Raw genomic sequence first — 14,714 nt, 5'->3', positions numbered from 1 at the left:
AGTTTTTTCCTGCATGAAAAGTAGCTATTTTCAATGTTATTAGTAAATGAAAATGATGGGGATGCTACTGGGGTACATGCTGCAACTGTACACTTAACCTGAGAAAGATGTACTACTTGGCTTTACACACACCACACACAAGGATGGGTGTGTGCTAGTGACACTACATGCTTATGTAAAACCTGTACAAGAGTTTCTTATAGCCTGATCAAATCACACTTGTTACCGCGGCCCACCCAACATCCACCACCACCCCCACCCCCCTACAGATTCAGACAGCAGAGTTTGTGTGACCAAGCGTTTTACCGCCAATGATAAATCACTGTGAAACTACCCCAACCATACCGAAACATGTTACGTCTTCTTCATCTAAGCATTTTAACACTGCACCTCTGCCTCCACAGTACCTAGCATTCCCCTGTGGGCTGATCCGAGGAGCTCTGGCTAACCTGGGGATCAGCTGTATCGTCACAGCCGAGGTGCAGAACATGCCTGCATGTAAGTCAGCCTTAACCAGGGTTGTAGCCAGCACCCGTCCTTCAGTCCTTTGAAGGAATTTTGCAGCTGGGGACTGAACAAAAAATTGATCATTCCGTCCTTTGTGATGGACAAAAATCTATATGTAAAATCAGTAAAGATATAAAAAACCGTCTTCCTGTGTAATTTTTCACCAAACAGATGAACAGCTTAGTCTACCAGCAAAATCTACACCTCAAAATGTAGGAAATTGGGTTTCAGAGGGTCTAGATTTCAAAATTTTTCAGGGGAGTATGCCCCCGGATCCCCTTAGGAACGTAATGCCTTCAGCTCGACGTCTCGTTCTTTCTGATTCAAAATCGAGGGGACTGAAAATGATTTCAGGCTGGCTACAACCCTGGCCTTAACATATATCCTACTCCTCCCTGATTGGAAAAATGTTCTCTTGATAGTCAAAAATAATGTCTTGTCAATGCAGGTTAGACATCTAGGTAGAACATGACATAATTTCAGCTAATTCAAGCTGAAAACTCAAGCAACTGGATGTGATTTTGAAAAAGGTCAGACGCTTCAGATGGCATCCAGCATCTTTTGTCAGTGACACTGAAGTGATCTGGGAGAAACTGGTCTTTTATGCCCTATCTATGAATGCAAACTTTTTGGCTTATCTTATTACCTGGATGTCTAACTTTCTTCATACAAGCTAATTCAATTAACTTATAAAAATTCTCTTAAAGTGTTGGCAGTTTCAATGGCAGACACTACATCTGTGAGAATAATGAAGAATTCCATCCACTGATGAAGTATAGTTGATGCTATCTGAAATGTCTGATTATTTGGAGAATTTCATACAGTTGCTGAGATATTTTATACTATGTGATGATAATGTCCGTTCATCTTTATTATCCACATCAAAAAAAGCAACTCACCACCTCTTGTTTCCCACACAGGTAAATTTCAGATCATGATCCAGAGATCACAATAACAGGGACACCTAGCTGTTACAAGTGGTACTGCAGACAGAAGCTCACAAGGCTGCGATGTTTGGACATTGAGGCAATGATTGACAGTTTCTCTCTGATGTTAGTGCCCCAGGGGGGAGGAATAAAGCTTTAGGGAAAACATTGTTCGAAACTTTGTACAGTATGATGAAATAGCTACATGTCACTTATGTACTTTGAAATCAGTGTCAAATTAATTTGTGCTTTATATCACATGTTAGAGTGAGCGAATGAATGTAGCATCAATATCCCCAATCAGTTGTAGAATTCTCTGATAAGTCTATATGCACTGTAATTCACTTTGTCTTCACGGTACCAAACTTTCACGGTCTGAGAAAATTTAACTTGTTCTCGGAACTAAATGTTCACTGTCGAGGCAAGTGCACATAAAAAAAAGTCTGTGAATTATTTGTTATCAGTAATGATAAGTTCACGTTACAGTCATCACCGTGAAAACCGTGAACATAACAGTACATTGAAAAAATCAGGAATTACAGTAGCTACATGTCACTTCAAATCACCCGGATGGAGGCCTGGCGAACCTCTGTCTCGTATCAGCCACATGGTGAATTACATCATTCACCCGGAGGGGAGATCTGGCGCATCCCCGTCTGGTAATTAGCCTACGAAAGGGTATGTCACCCCGTAAGGGGCGGTATAACCCCGTCGTGTGTAGACATGTGCGAACATGTCTATATTTGATCACGTCGACCGATGATGATGATGATGATGATGACATGTCACTTACTAGTATGTACTTTGAAATCAGTGTCAAATTAATTTGTGCTTTATATCACATGTTAGAGTGAGCGAATGAATGTAGTACAGTCAAACCTGGTCTACCGACCACCTGTGCATAACGACCCACTGTCCACTACGACCGCCGAAAAGCGGTCCCTTGAATTTTCCCATAGACGTAAGCATTAACATTTCTGTATATGACGACCACTGTCCAACGGGACCACGACCACCACTAAAGGCGACCGCACGTTACCTAAACACTGCCAAAACGACCGCGGCATGTGATTTTGTCACGCTACTTTAATGTTCACGGCGAAAAATGAGCGTAATTACCACAAATTATGCCCCTCCCATTCTCATTACTTCTGGATCGGCACTTCACTCTACAAATTTTCGGTGGCTTCGTGATGAGAATCTCAGGCTAAAATGCCATTATATCCAGGGAGCAGACATGAAAGCGTTTAGTTTCACCAGGCTTTTCGAAGATAAACTAAAAAAAAAACGCATTTTCTGTCATAATAAAACATCTGACTCGCTGTTCTTCCCGAGAAATACGTATTTTGCACAGCGCGGTTCTGAATCGCGGCGTCTGCAGGTCGGAAATACGCTCCTCTGATTGGTTGAAACCACCAAAACAACAACAACTGCATGTATAATATCGGGGAATCCCCAGCGATCTCGCGATCTGATTGGTTGGAGCGGTGCATCATGGGAACTTTGCTGCCAGCTCGACGCCATCTTGTTTCAAAGACTTACGTTTTAAAACGCAAAAGAACGCTATTTTCCACGATTACGTAGCACCATCCTAGTTGAAAATGCATAATCCAAAGAACTTTTCGTGGAAACATGTGTTAATATGTGAATTTATGGTGTCTCAAGCGTAATTTTGGGTTTCGATGCAGCCGTAAAGTGTGCTGAGAGTTAGCGTGGGTTTCCAAAATATACCCCGAAAATAATGTCGCATTTTTCATGTCACACAAAAACAAAACTCCCGCAAAGAAGAAGCCTGCAACATTTTCTGATCATAGCGATTACGTTTTGGGTAGAAATGTTCGTCGATGTGCCGGCGTGCAGCTGCGTGATACCTCAGTTACAGAATATTTGTTGTCACATTAGGGCCGCGGTATGAGAAAAAATTATGCCAGCCCCGGCACGGCACGCTGCAAAAAGCCGGACGAATTACCACCGCTTTTCTTTTTCAAATTATTCTTATAATATATCTATTATAAATATCATTACAAATATAATACTTTTTAATACGAAGAATAACATAAGTATACGTAATTTTAGCATTATATAACATCGTGTTATCTTGTAAATAATAAAGAAAGACAAATGCGTTTCATGCATAAATTATCGATGTTCTGACTTGTCAGTTTCTTTACTGCCGCCACGTTGTTTTCTATATAAAGACCACCTATGTATGAAGACCACTTTTGCTGGGTCCCTTGAGTGGTCTTCTTATACAGGTTTGACTGTATCAATATCCCCAATCAGTTGTAGAATTCTTTGATAAGTCTATATGTATGTATGCCTATGAATTGCATAATATTTGGTGTTAGAATGCTAAAATCTTTATCTGATTATCAATTATGCACATCAAAATGAAGCCTTTATCATTTTGTGTACATAAAACCCTCTATGTTACATAAAAAAGAATGTAATGTACTTTGCATTTAATTTATGTTTTTTAGAAACAAACTTGAAGTAGTTGACTTGGCATGGTTTAATTGTAGTTGTATTGGAAAGAGTACCCTTATTAGCTATCAAACCAAACATTATTGTATTTATAAGGAACCCTTGAACTAGTCATGGTCTCTTCATGTTATAGTTTCATCCTATGTTTGAGGATATTACAAGTACATAAAGCTCTCAAACTTTGCTGCAACTGTAAGAAGTGGTGCCGATGTTGTGGACCCCAGGTTCTTTAGAATGCTGCACGAGGGACTATTAAACTACAGGACTAAGAAACACACGCAAGACACAGGGCATGCTTTTGACACGCACGGGAGCTGTTAGTCGGGACCTTCTCTCTGCTCTCTCTGTCACTCAAGTCTCCGTCCAACCAAGGAGCTTTTATCAGCTCCTTGGTCCAACTGTCCCAACTTCCAACTCCCGGCTTTCTTTATTCAGAATCCCAGACACACATCCAGACACCGTCTACCGCTATATGGCACTAATTATAACATGTACCTGCTATTGGCTTTGTTGTTCTTTGATGCACATTACTTCAAAGGATAGAACAAAAGGTAACACCCCGTTGGCACTAATCACACAACAATAGCAGACGCTCTCCTCAGACAGAATACATTATAGCCTTGTTATGAAGTACGACAGGACAACTAAGAATTACAAATTACGCATCACGATTCTACAAAGTACATAATATCTGTTTTTCCCCATCCCTACCCAACTTCAGTCCTCGTGTTGCACTGGTGTCTGCCTGATGCGAGCTGGGTATGGCCGTTACCCGACGGAGCGGGGAAAACAACGTTTGATTAGTTTAGGTGGGCGTGTTGATTGTCTGAAGCTGACGTCACGAGTGACATGAGGGTGCTCAAATAAACATTAATAGACCAGAAACTGACCAAATGTATACATTTTAATTGGCTCTTATAAGGGGATATACATTAAGGCCACACCAATTTAATAAGTTGGTTCTCGGAATCGCCGCTTCAAATTTTCCCAATTTAAAAAAAAAAAAAAATCCGTTCAGTAAAAAAATCGTGCTGCAAAACTTTGGTTCCGTTAGAGAAACAGAACGTCTGGAAAGTACCAGTGCATTTACTTTTTCTCATCCCCAAGTCCTTTGTTACAAATTGATTCATATCTTTTTTGTTGCAAAGTATATTTAGGAACAAATAAATCATCGTAAAATGAGATACACATGGGCATAACATAACGTAACAGAACCAGAAGTTCAGCTGAGCATGTGCTCTCTCTCTCACATACTTTCACATGCAAATTTTCAATTGAAACACAGAAATCGGCACCCAAACAAACAACTCAATAAATCATCAATACTTTTTCACTCTTGTACCTCCATAGCCAACATGTTTTGATATGCCTGAAATGCCCAAAGCCTTCCAAATGGAGATGAAAATGAAGTCGGACATTTTCCCGGGCGGCCATCTTTCTTCTTCAGCTTTGTTTTGACCCTGCAAGTCAAAAAAGCGCCCCCACGCTGTTTCTAGTGGAACTGCAGATTTGGCTAGACACATGTAGTACCATTTCAGAGCAGTGACCACCAATCATGTCTTCCCTATCCTTATAATGCATTTAATGGCAAATAGAAGCTGTCAAAAGTCACCTACCTGACGTTTCGTTCTCGAAAAACTAACATTGAGAGGGTAGCCCGGCTTCTAAAATGTCCATTCTCAACTTTTCGGAACTTTCTGACCACTGGAACACATGTGATTTGCATCCAAACGCAACTCGGTGACCTTTGACCCCATCTGGCACTACAATGACAGCTACATAACAAACTTCTTTCTAGTGTCCAGGCACCCAAAACAGGCTTGAAAGTCTGTTTTTTTCGACATAATAAAAAACCTACAACCCTTACCTGTAGAATACAGCTCCAAGATGCCAACATTTCCAAAGAAAAACACATCTTCTGATACTTTTAAAAATCAATCCTGAGGGGACTCACCGGGGACCTTCTGCGCAGCCGTCAATTAGGGTCATTGCCCTTCAAGGTAGCAGAACACAGTTTTCGGCCTATGGGGATTTCTATAGTTAAGGGCCTCAAGGTGACTAGCTTCGACGCAATGAAAAGTATAGTAGGGTGCACTTTTGGAATACTAAAATCGGATATGTTTGAGTTGAAGGTACAAGCCACAATATATTAAAAAACAAAAAAATACTGTCGGCGTATCGTCTTCTCACGCCCTCTTTGAAATGCCCCTCTGCGGAGGTCACAGAACTGCAGCCGACTCACGCTAGAAGGGCAGTCGCGTAATGGGGCGCATTTATACACAAAATAGAAAACTTTCACCATCCAAACCATGCAGTCTCAGAGTCGACACCTTCCGTGACCACGTAGCACAGGTTATATCTGGCTGCCCCTCAAATAAGGCTTTTTACCTCTCCTTCAACAAGTTTATCCGTACTATTTTATGTACCCGCGTCATACTCCCCGGGGTTCGCCCACTAATACTGTGTTCTGCTACCTTCAGTGCTGATTTCAGTGATTGCATGTAACATTAGGTTTTTCTAAGGAAGTTTTATCAAACTGCATCTTAATTATTTGTCAACAAATAATTGTACATGTAACAAAAAGAGAAAATAAACCTATGGTTTTATACAACATGTAGTTCAGTACTTTGGCTTGTTCATGTATTTTTGGGGAGTGGAAGTATTTGTAATTTTGTTTCCAATTTGCACCAGTTGACCATGAAATGTATTTAGAGCCTTGGATAGACAGATTCTTATCAACTCAGAGAGCAAATAAGTCTTCCAGCAATGGTATTTTATTTCTAGAGGCAAACTTAAATAATGTTTGTTGTTGTCATTGCATCTCTGTAAAAATACTATATTGGTCTATTTGAGAATGTTTTGTGAACATTTCTGTTTACTGTAGCAACTGTACATAATTACCTTTGCCAGAATGGCTAAGGTTATGTTTTCGGTTTGGTGGTGTGGTTCTCCCCGTTTGTGAGCAGCATAACTCGAGAGGACTTCGATGGATGCAGCTGATATTTGGTGGGTGGGTAGGGGTGTGGAAGACGAAGGTCGAGTTCGATAATGGGCCTCCTAGCGGCTTGCTAAGGTACTGCAGCAGGACCTGCATGCTTGATATCTCGCGTTCCGGACATGCTGCGGTCGTGATTTTTGAGCGTTAGGGAGCCCTTAAAGCAGGGAGTGATTGCTGCGAGTTTGGGCCCCCTAGCGGCTTTCATGGAAGTGCAGGCGCCGGTTTAATTGCAAACTTTTGTCCGCGGACAGCATAACTCGAGAAGACTTCGACGGATGCAGCTGGTATTTGGTGGGTGGGTAGGGGTCTGGGAAACGAAGGGGGAGTTCGATGATGGGCCCCCTGGCGGCTTCCCTTGGTACTGCAGCGCAACTTCCGGGTGTGTTTTTCCATCTTCTGAACATGGTATGGCCACGTGTTTTGGGTGTTAGATAGCTGTTGTGCTCAGGAGTTGGTGACATAAGTTTGGGCCCCCTAGCGGCTAGTGTAGGGATAGTCGGGGCATTCTTGTCGAAAACTTCTGAAGCATTACACCCCCCCCAGCCTGGTTTAAAATTGGTTGATTCCATCAGTGAGAGTGCACAGCACAGTTGACGCACTTGATCCAATGTTGAGGTGAAAGGTGGTGACCTAAGGTGAGGTAGCAGCTGCTGATCTCTGAGGATTGAGTCAATGGAGTTTGTTGTGGGGCCAGGACATATTTGAAGACAGGGATTTGTACGTTTGCCAGAATTGCTAATTGTGGATACTGGTGGAGCAGAGATTAACTTGGAGGTCTGTCGGTCTGGAAGCAACTTTGATGACCTAGCTGACAGGTAAGATAGAATATATGATAACGATTTTAAGTGTTAGAAAGGTGTTGTTTGTAGGAAGACCTGACATATGTTTGAGTCCCCTAGCGGCTTGTTTCTGGGGATAGCAGGCATTTTTGTCGAAAAGTTCTGTGGAAATGCAAGGCATTTTTGTCATGACACTCCAATGTTGCCAAGTGGTAGAAGTAGTATGTTGCTCCCATGGAGTTAGGCCTTATTGTTGCCTCTGTATATTTTTTGATTCCACTGCTGGGCACTAGTGAATCCTTTCTGGTGGGTTGTTGTTGCATGACAGCCAACCATTCTTTGCAAGGATGTGTGAATTGTTATATTCCTAGACCACTGACCCATTTACAAGATGTTTCAAAAAATGGTAGGGAATGGTAAATAATGGTAGAATTCTGTTATCATTATCTAGAAACTATCAAAGGTATCAAAGTCTACATTATAAATATTTTTATAATTATGGAGGACCAGGGAAATATTCATAAGGTTGAAACGGTGCTTAGAATATGTCTGATGTATGAAATGTTCTAGACATCTATGTACAAGACTTTAAAATCAATTGTAAGTAAAGGTAAGGGAGATCCGTACGGTTGCAGTTTCTTATAACTCGAGAGGGCTGCGACGGATGCTGATGATATTTGGTGGGTGGGTAGGGGTCTGGGGAACGAAGGGGGAGTTCGATAATGGGCACCCTAGCGGCTTGCTAAGGTACTGCAGCGGAACCTCCATGTCTGATATCTCGCATTCTGGACATGCTGCGGTCGTGATTTTTGAGCGGTAGGGAGCCCTCAAAGCGCCTTGGAGACCAACGTCCTGTAATGGGGGAGGATCCTGGTGGCCCCGAACAGTACTAAGTACTGCAATGCTTAGATAGGGTTTAAAGAATGGTAAATAATGGTAGAATGCTGTTATCATTATCTAGAAACTATCAGAAAGTATCAAGTTCCACTTTATAAATATTTCTATAATTATGCAGGACCAGGGACATATTTATAAAGTTGAAACAGTGTCCCTTAGAGGACGTGCTAAAATTTTCGGCGCATACAGGAATCGTAGCTAGAATTGTCGATCCTCAAGCGCACCAACCTACCAACTGTTTGTGGGATGTTCAGATACTTATATTAATGCTAGATAGGTAAAACTATACATTTTTTGAAAAGCTAAGAACCTGTAGAATATGAATATATCAAGATAAAGACTGTATCTAGTTTGTAAGGAATAATACTGCGCAAAAGGAAATATATTTGAAATGTAACGTTATATAACATCACCCACAAAGTCTAAAATAACTAAGTCACTGAAAACTAGGCTAGAATGCCTTGCTATTCTTCCTGAATCAATAAAAACATAAAACAATGTATGTAAGTGACTGTAACTGTTTTATTCTTGCTAGCAAAGATAGTACCTAAAGCCTTGACCAGTTGTAAAAAGATGGGCCTTATCAGTGTTCCCCTAATGTTTGACCAGGAAGATTTCACCAAAATTATGAGTTGGAGGAAAACCAAAACAGACTTTGCTACCTCAACGAGTGTTACATACATGTCTGAACATGCTGCCCTCCCCCATAGGCGAAAAAAAACAAACAAATACAAAGCAGAAATTTGGCTGGATCAATAATTTGAAAACAATTTCAGACACTCATGGCCCTCAGTCCTTTATGATAAACACCAAAAAACACCCACCTACTCCTTTTTCACAGCAAAGAAAACAAAGGTTTGTAAATACTACCACATGGTACAGGACCGGCAAATGGCAGTCAAAATGACGAAGTTTTCATCAACTTCCAGTGGTAGAAACATCGTCAATCTCTTCCTCAGTGGTGTCACAACCCCTTCTAGGTTCTTCAGCGTAATTGGCAATCAATAAATTGTGATTTTGAGGGGAAAAAACAAGGCAGAAACTCCCAAACTACAGCTTCAATCCTCCCCAACTTAGGGGAATCCCCTGCACATCAAAACAGGCTGTTTCCCGATTCCACCCGGGAAATACCGAGGAATGCCGAGACACATGTAAATTGATACTCTCCAAGCAGAGGTTGAGTCGCGGAGATATACTAGTAGTCGAAAAAATACAGAGCCGCTCCTCCTACTCCTATTCACCAAATTCACCGCTCCTACTACTCCTATTCCGGGTAGTTCTGTACATTACAGTACAGTGTAGTTTAGAGTTGCAATTGTTTTCCTCATTAAATTTGAAAGATTCCAGTTCTTAAACATTGTTGTGTAATCTGTGTCATGTAATATGATCTACTTAGATGCCTAGCTTCTATAGACATACTTTGTGCTATATCTTTTGAACTTAGTTGGTTAGGGGTCGAAGACTTGAACGAATAGTCAGGAACATGTATGGTCCTGATTTTTAGAAGTTAAATAGGTGTTGTGCTTAGGAAGAAGTGACATATGTTAGGGCCCCCTAGCAACTTGTTCCTGGGGATAGCAGGCATTTTTAACTTTGTCAGGAGGGTTAAGGTTATGTTTTGGGTGTGTTTGTGTGTGTGTGTGTCAACAGCATAACTGGAGAAGCCTTGGATGGATCCTGATGATATTTGGTAGGTGGGTATGGGTCGGGGAAACGAAGGTCATGTTTGATAAGGAGCCCCTTAGTTTAGAGTTGAGTTGCATTTGTTTATCTTATTCAATATAGAAGATTGCAGTTCTGAAACAGTCCTGTATAGTATATTGATTCTCTCAGTGGTTATTGTAATTTAATGCTGTAGGGGTAATACTTATTGTACTGTGCCAAGCAATGTTAGGGAAATCTACTTTCTGCAGGTCTGTCTTGTTATAAAACAAAATGAAATGAGTAACGCATTTTTCTACAGACATCATTCTGCATAACAAACCTGGTTTATTTGGCAAAGGTATGTGTTCGTGGAACTCTAGTTTAATGTATACTGTACAAATTTATGCCAACATGCAATTTTGCATGTAATTTTAATTGATAACTATTTCTAGCACACGTATACCATGGGTTCAGGTCGGACTAACCAGCCTGGACCTGAACCCAGACTTGTTGCAAGTTTTTTTTTTTTTTTCGCCCTGTCGCTTCAATTTTTTTAGGAAAAAATCCGAGAACCAACTAATTAAATTGGTATGGCCTAAACTAAATACTTATGGTGTTCAAACTCATATTTCCTGACTTTTTGGCCGGAGCAATCAATATTCAGTACATCCTCTCTTCTTATTTTTCAAAACAGTAGAAACTCTGAAATCTAACCCCTGGAATAACCCCAATACCGTACGTGCAATTTATGCATATTATTGTTTTGCAATTGGTTTCGAAAAGACCTTGATTTTTTTTACGGGCTTCAGCCTCCTCCGAAAATACTCATATTTTTATAGCATATTCAACGCCACTACTGGAAAATAAGATGAAAGAAACTTCATCTTTACGACACACTAGGGTAGAAGGCCAGACTATTCTCAGCATGAGAAGGAGCTGACAGTCCTTATAGTGAGTGGCATTGTGGTGGCTGCGATGTTGGTTGAGATCTTATAGAGGACGTTGGCTACGTCACTGCAGACGAGCGATTTAGCAGCGGAATGGACGCGCGACAAACAGCCTTATATATCGCTTAATCAAGTTTAGACATAATAATGATAATAATCATCTGGTGTATTTTGCCAGCCAGTAGGTACCCAAAGAATGAGTAATGAGACATGCAGGTAATACGATACGCACAACGGCAGTTACTGATAGAGAAGCAACTAGATATCATTATGGAAACGGCCAGACGTCCAGGTAGCCTACGTCCTGTCCTAAAATACATGAGCTAATTGACTCCTTCGCATCAACCATGTTTTGACATAGCCTCCAATGCAAGCGAGCCCGATCCAACATTGTGGACAAGAATTGCTTTAATCTTGAAACTGGACTAACTCGAAATAACTGGTGAATACGTAAGACTTGCTGTTTTTTTAATTCATAAATATATAAACTATGTCTCCAGAGCGTACACAAGGTCGTTGCCCCATATACACTGCATATTAGAGTTGTTTGTGGTGTTAAGGCAGACCCAGCAAAATCTATTTGGTTCATGTCCTTCAGGACATGCTGAACGCCCCTCTATTCCAATATTTAATGGTATCGGCCAGCATTAAAGTTCTTGACATGTGGCCGAGTCCACACAGAAATGGGGAAGGCTACTTTGGCGGCTGTGGATCTTGAAGGGACATGAAGAACATATCTGGCCCAAACAGTGGGCTTAAATTTCTGTTAGAAACTACCATTCACTGAGCAAATAAACTCAGCACAAAAAGTTTGGAATATCAACTTTGGCTGGTCATATTTCCCTTGTTTCTGCATCAATTTCAATGTGTTATATATCAATAGAAAGCGTGTATGTTTTTTTTTCACATGGTATCAAACTTTTTATGATTATAAATTTGTGGAACGAGCACCAGGGCTGCTTACGTCAGTTGGTCACGAAAAAAAAGTGCCCAAATTTCCCTTCTTGTGTTAAATACTGTATCATACTGTTGATATGGGTGCGGGTGTCAAGGGTTCAATCTATCCATTTTCACATAATCTTTGGTACACAGAACACACAAGTTTATCTTTAACATTTGAGTAGAGTATATGTGTTCCTTTTGGCTGTTCGATGACCAATTGGAGGTGTGGAGGCTGCAAGGAGAATGCCACGTTGACTGTCACACGGATAGAGCGTAACAGCGCGAAGCGCTTGTTTGGGGCAGTGTCATGGTGTGGTGCATCATATACGGTATGGCTGGCACAGGAAAACTGAGGTTCACTATCATCCCAGACAACCTCAATACTGTGAGATCCAGGGACACTAGTCTCCATTCAGTCGTAATGCCATCGTCAGCGTGTGTGTGGAACAAAATGCAACGTTCACACAGAGCAAGGACCATTGCAGACTGTGCGCATTGTCGGACCGTTTAATCTTGCAGAATGTCATTCGGCCCCATATTGCAGGGGTATTATAAGACATTGCGACTGAATGGAGTATGGTGTCCCTGTATCTCACAGTATTGAGGTTGTCTGGGATGATAGTGAACCTTAGTTTTCCTGTGCCAGCCATACCGTATATGATGCACCACACCATGACACTGCCCCAAACAACTATCCGCGTGACAGTCAGTGTGGCATTCTCCTTGCAGCCTCAACACTTCCATTCGGTCATCGGACAGCCAAAAGGAACACATATGCTCTACTCAAATGTTAAAGATAAACTTGGGTGTTCTGTGTACCAAAGATTATGTGAAAATGGATAGATTGAACCCTTGACACCCGCACCCATATCAACAGTATGATACGGTATTTAACACAAGAAGGGGAATTTGGGCACTTTTTTTTCGTGACCCACTGACGTAAGCAGCCCTGGTGCTCGTTCCACAAATTTATAATCATAAAAAGTTTGATACCATGTGAAAGAAAATCATACACGCTTTCTATTGATATGTAACACATTGAAATTGATGCAGAAACAACGGAAATATGATCAGCCAAAGTTGATATTCCAAACTTTTTGTGCCGAGTTTAGTAAGGGTTAGCCTCATAAAAGAATTTTCCTGGCAAACCATTGAAATTCAGGGTAAGTTGTTATCATTGAGATTTAAACTTCTACTGGTATGGTTTGCCCTATATGGGAGTGCCGTGAAACCAAATTCCAACAAAGCAACTTTCATATTCCAAACTATCTTGTAACTTAATTTCAGAAGTGTATAATGTATGACCGGTGACTTAGGCAGTCTGGTATGTCTCAGTGCTGTTTGCACCAGAGTGTCTAGGTCTTGGCTTTGACTTGTTGATGAAGCCATGGAGTTGACAAAAGGTGATGCAAGCTTTAAATCTTTAAAGTAACATTTGTAACATCACATCATAACAATTAACTTACACAATTGCACTGCAGGAGGGGTTTTCAGAAACAATTCAGTTGTCTTCAACAGGAGAAGATTCTGAGATTAACTTTTAGATGTTTTGCGTGCCATTCATCACTCTTCTTCAGCGTCACTAGAATGTCAACTCACAGAACAAAGCACCGCTAGCACATCGATGACAGCATTGGATATTGTTTACCTGGATGTCTTTCATAAACGCACAAATGTATGACATGTATGCAAGAGGGGTTGTTCAGGTGGGGACAATCCATTTCATACTACAAGAGGGACTGTTTAGACAGGTACAGTCCATTTCTCCCTTCAGGAGGGACTGTTCTCGACGGGACAGTTCACTTCTTACTGCAGAAGGGGCTTTTCGGGTTGGACAGTCCAATGCTCACTGCTGGTGCTGTATATGTTCACACCTGCCTACATCATTACCTAGTTACAATTTCCCTTGAACCTGTAAGTATGCGCAGCAACATATGCTTAACTCTAGTTTATTTATTGGAGTACAGACTACTGTTACAATAATAATACTTCTCCAGAAGCTTCAGTTTTTATTCAATCTTTATTGAATGACCTTTAAAAAACAATAAAATAACTTAATAAAGCATAAAACACTGCATTTCAACACCGATTTCAACAATTAAAAAGCTGCCCGATTCTGTACAAACAAGCTGCGAAGCTGGTGTGTTACGCTGAACGGCGGTTATAGATACAGAATATACAGATACAAAAAAATGAAACAATACTTCTGAACAATCATATTTCTGAACAACCATCTCCATGTTTTAGTCTTCCTCTGTGATGCCTTCTTCCATCTGCCAAACAGTTCCCTGGCCCTTGTACTGTGTCCTTGGTGTACTGTACTGATTCATGAATCCTCCTGTGACGTCTACTGGATATTTTCTGGGCTGCCCTATAATCACATCTGTCACAGGTGAATGGTCTCTCACCCGAATGGATTCTCATGTGTCTGGTTAAAACAGCTTTCTGTGCTGCGGTATAGCCGCACTGCTCACATGTGAATGGCCTCTCACCCGTGTGTTTTCTTATGTGTACAGTCAGGTTAGCCTCCATAGCAGGCTCTCTGGGGCTTATTTTGGGCTCATAATACACTTTTGCTGACCATTTCTAT

General features: G+C 41.1%; 1 protein-coding gene across 1 annotated transcript in view; it reads left to right on the top strand.

Moving 5' to 3' along the window:
- The window catches only part of LOC118422359 (trafficking protein particle complex subunit 6B-like), a 5,175-nt gene extending 3,419 nt beyond the window's left edge, over positions 1-1,756 (top strand). Inside the window, exons 4-5 of the mRNA XM_035829882.1 lie at positions 405-498; positions 1,428-1,756. Of these exons, the coding sequence (XP_035685775.1) occupies positions 405-498; positions 1,428-1,462 (129 nt within the window). The 3' untranslated portion in view covers positions 1,463-1,756. The remainder of the gene's footprint in view (positions 1-404; positions 499-1,427) is intronic.
- Positions 1,757-14,714: the final 12,958 nt, after the last annotated feature.

The sequence above is a fragment of the Branchiostoma floridae genome, chromosome 1 (assembly GCF_000003815.2).
Source record: "Branchiostoma floridae strain S238N-H82 chromosome 1, Bfl_VNyyK, whole genome shotgun sequence".
NCBI lineage: Eukaryota > Metazoa > Chordata > Leptocardii > Amphioxiformes > Branchiostomatidae > Branchiostoma > Branchiostoma floridae.
The sequence above is the reverse complement of the archived record's forward strand: the minus strand, read 5'-3'. Positions and strand labels throughout refer to the sequence as shown.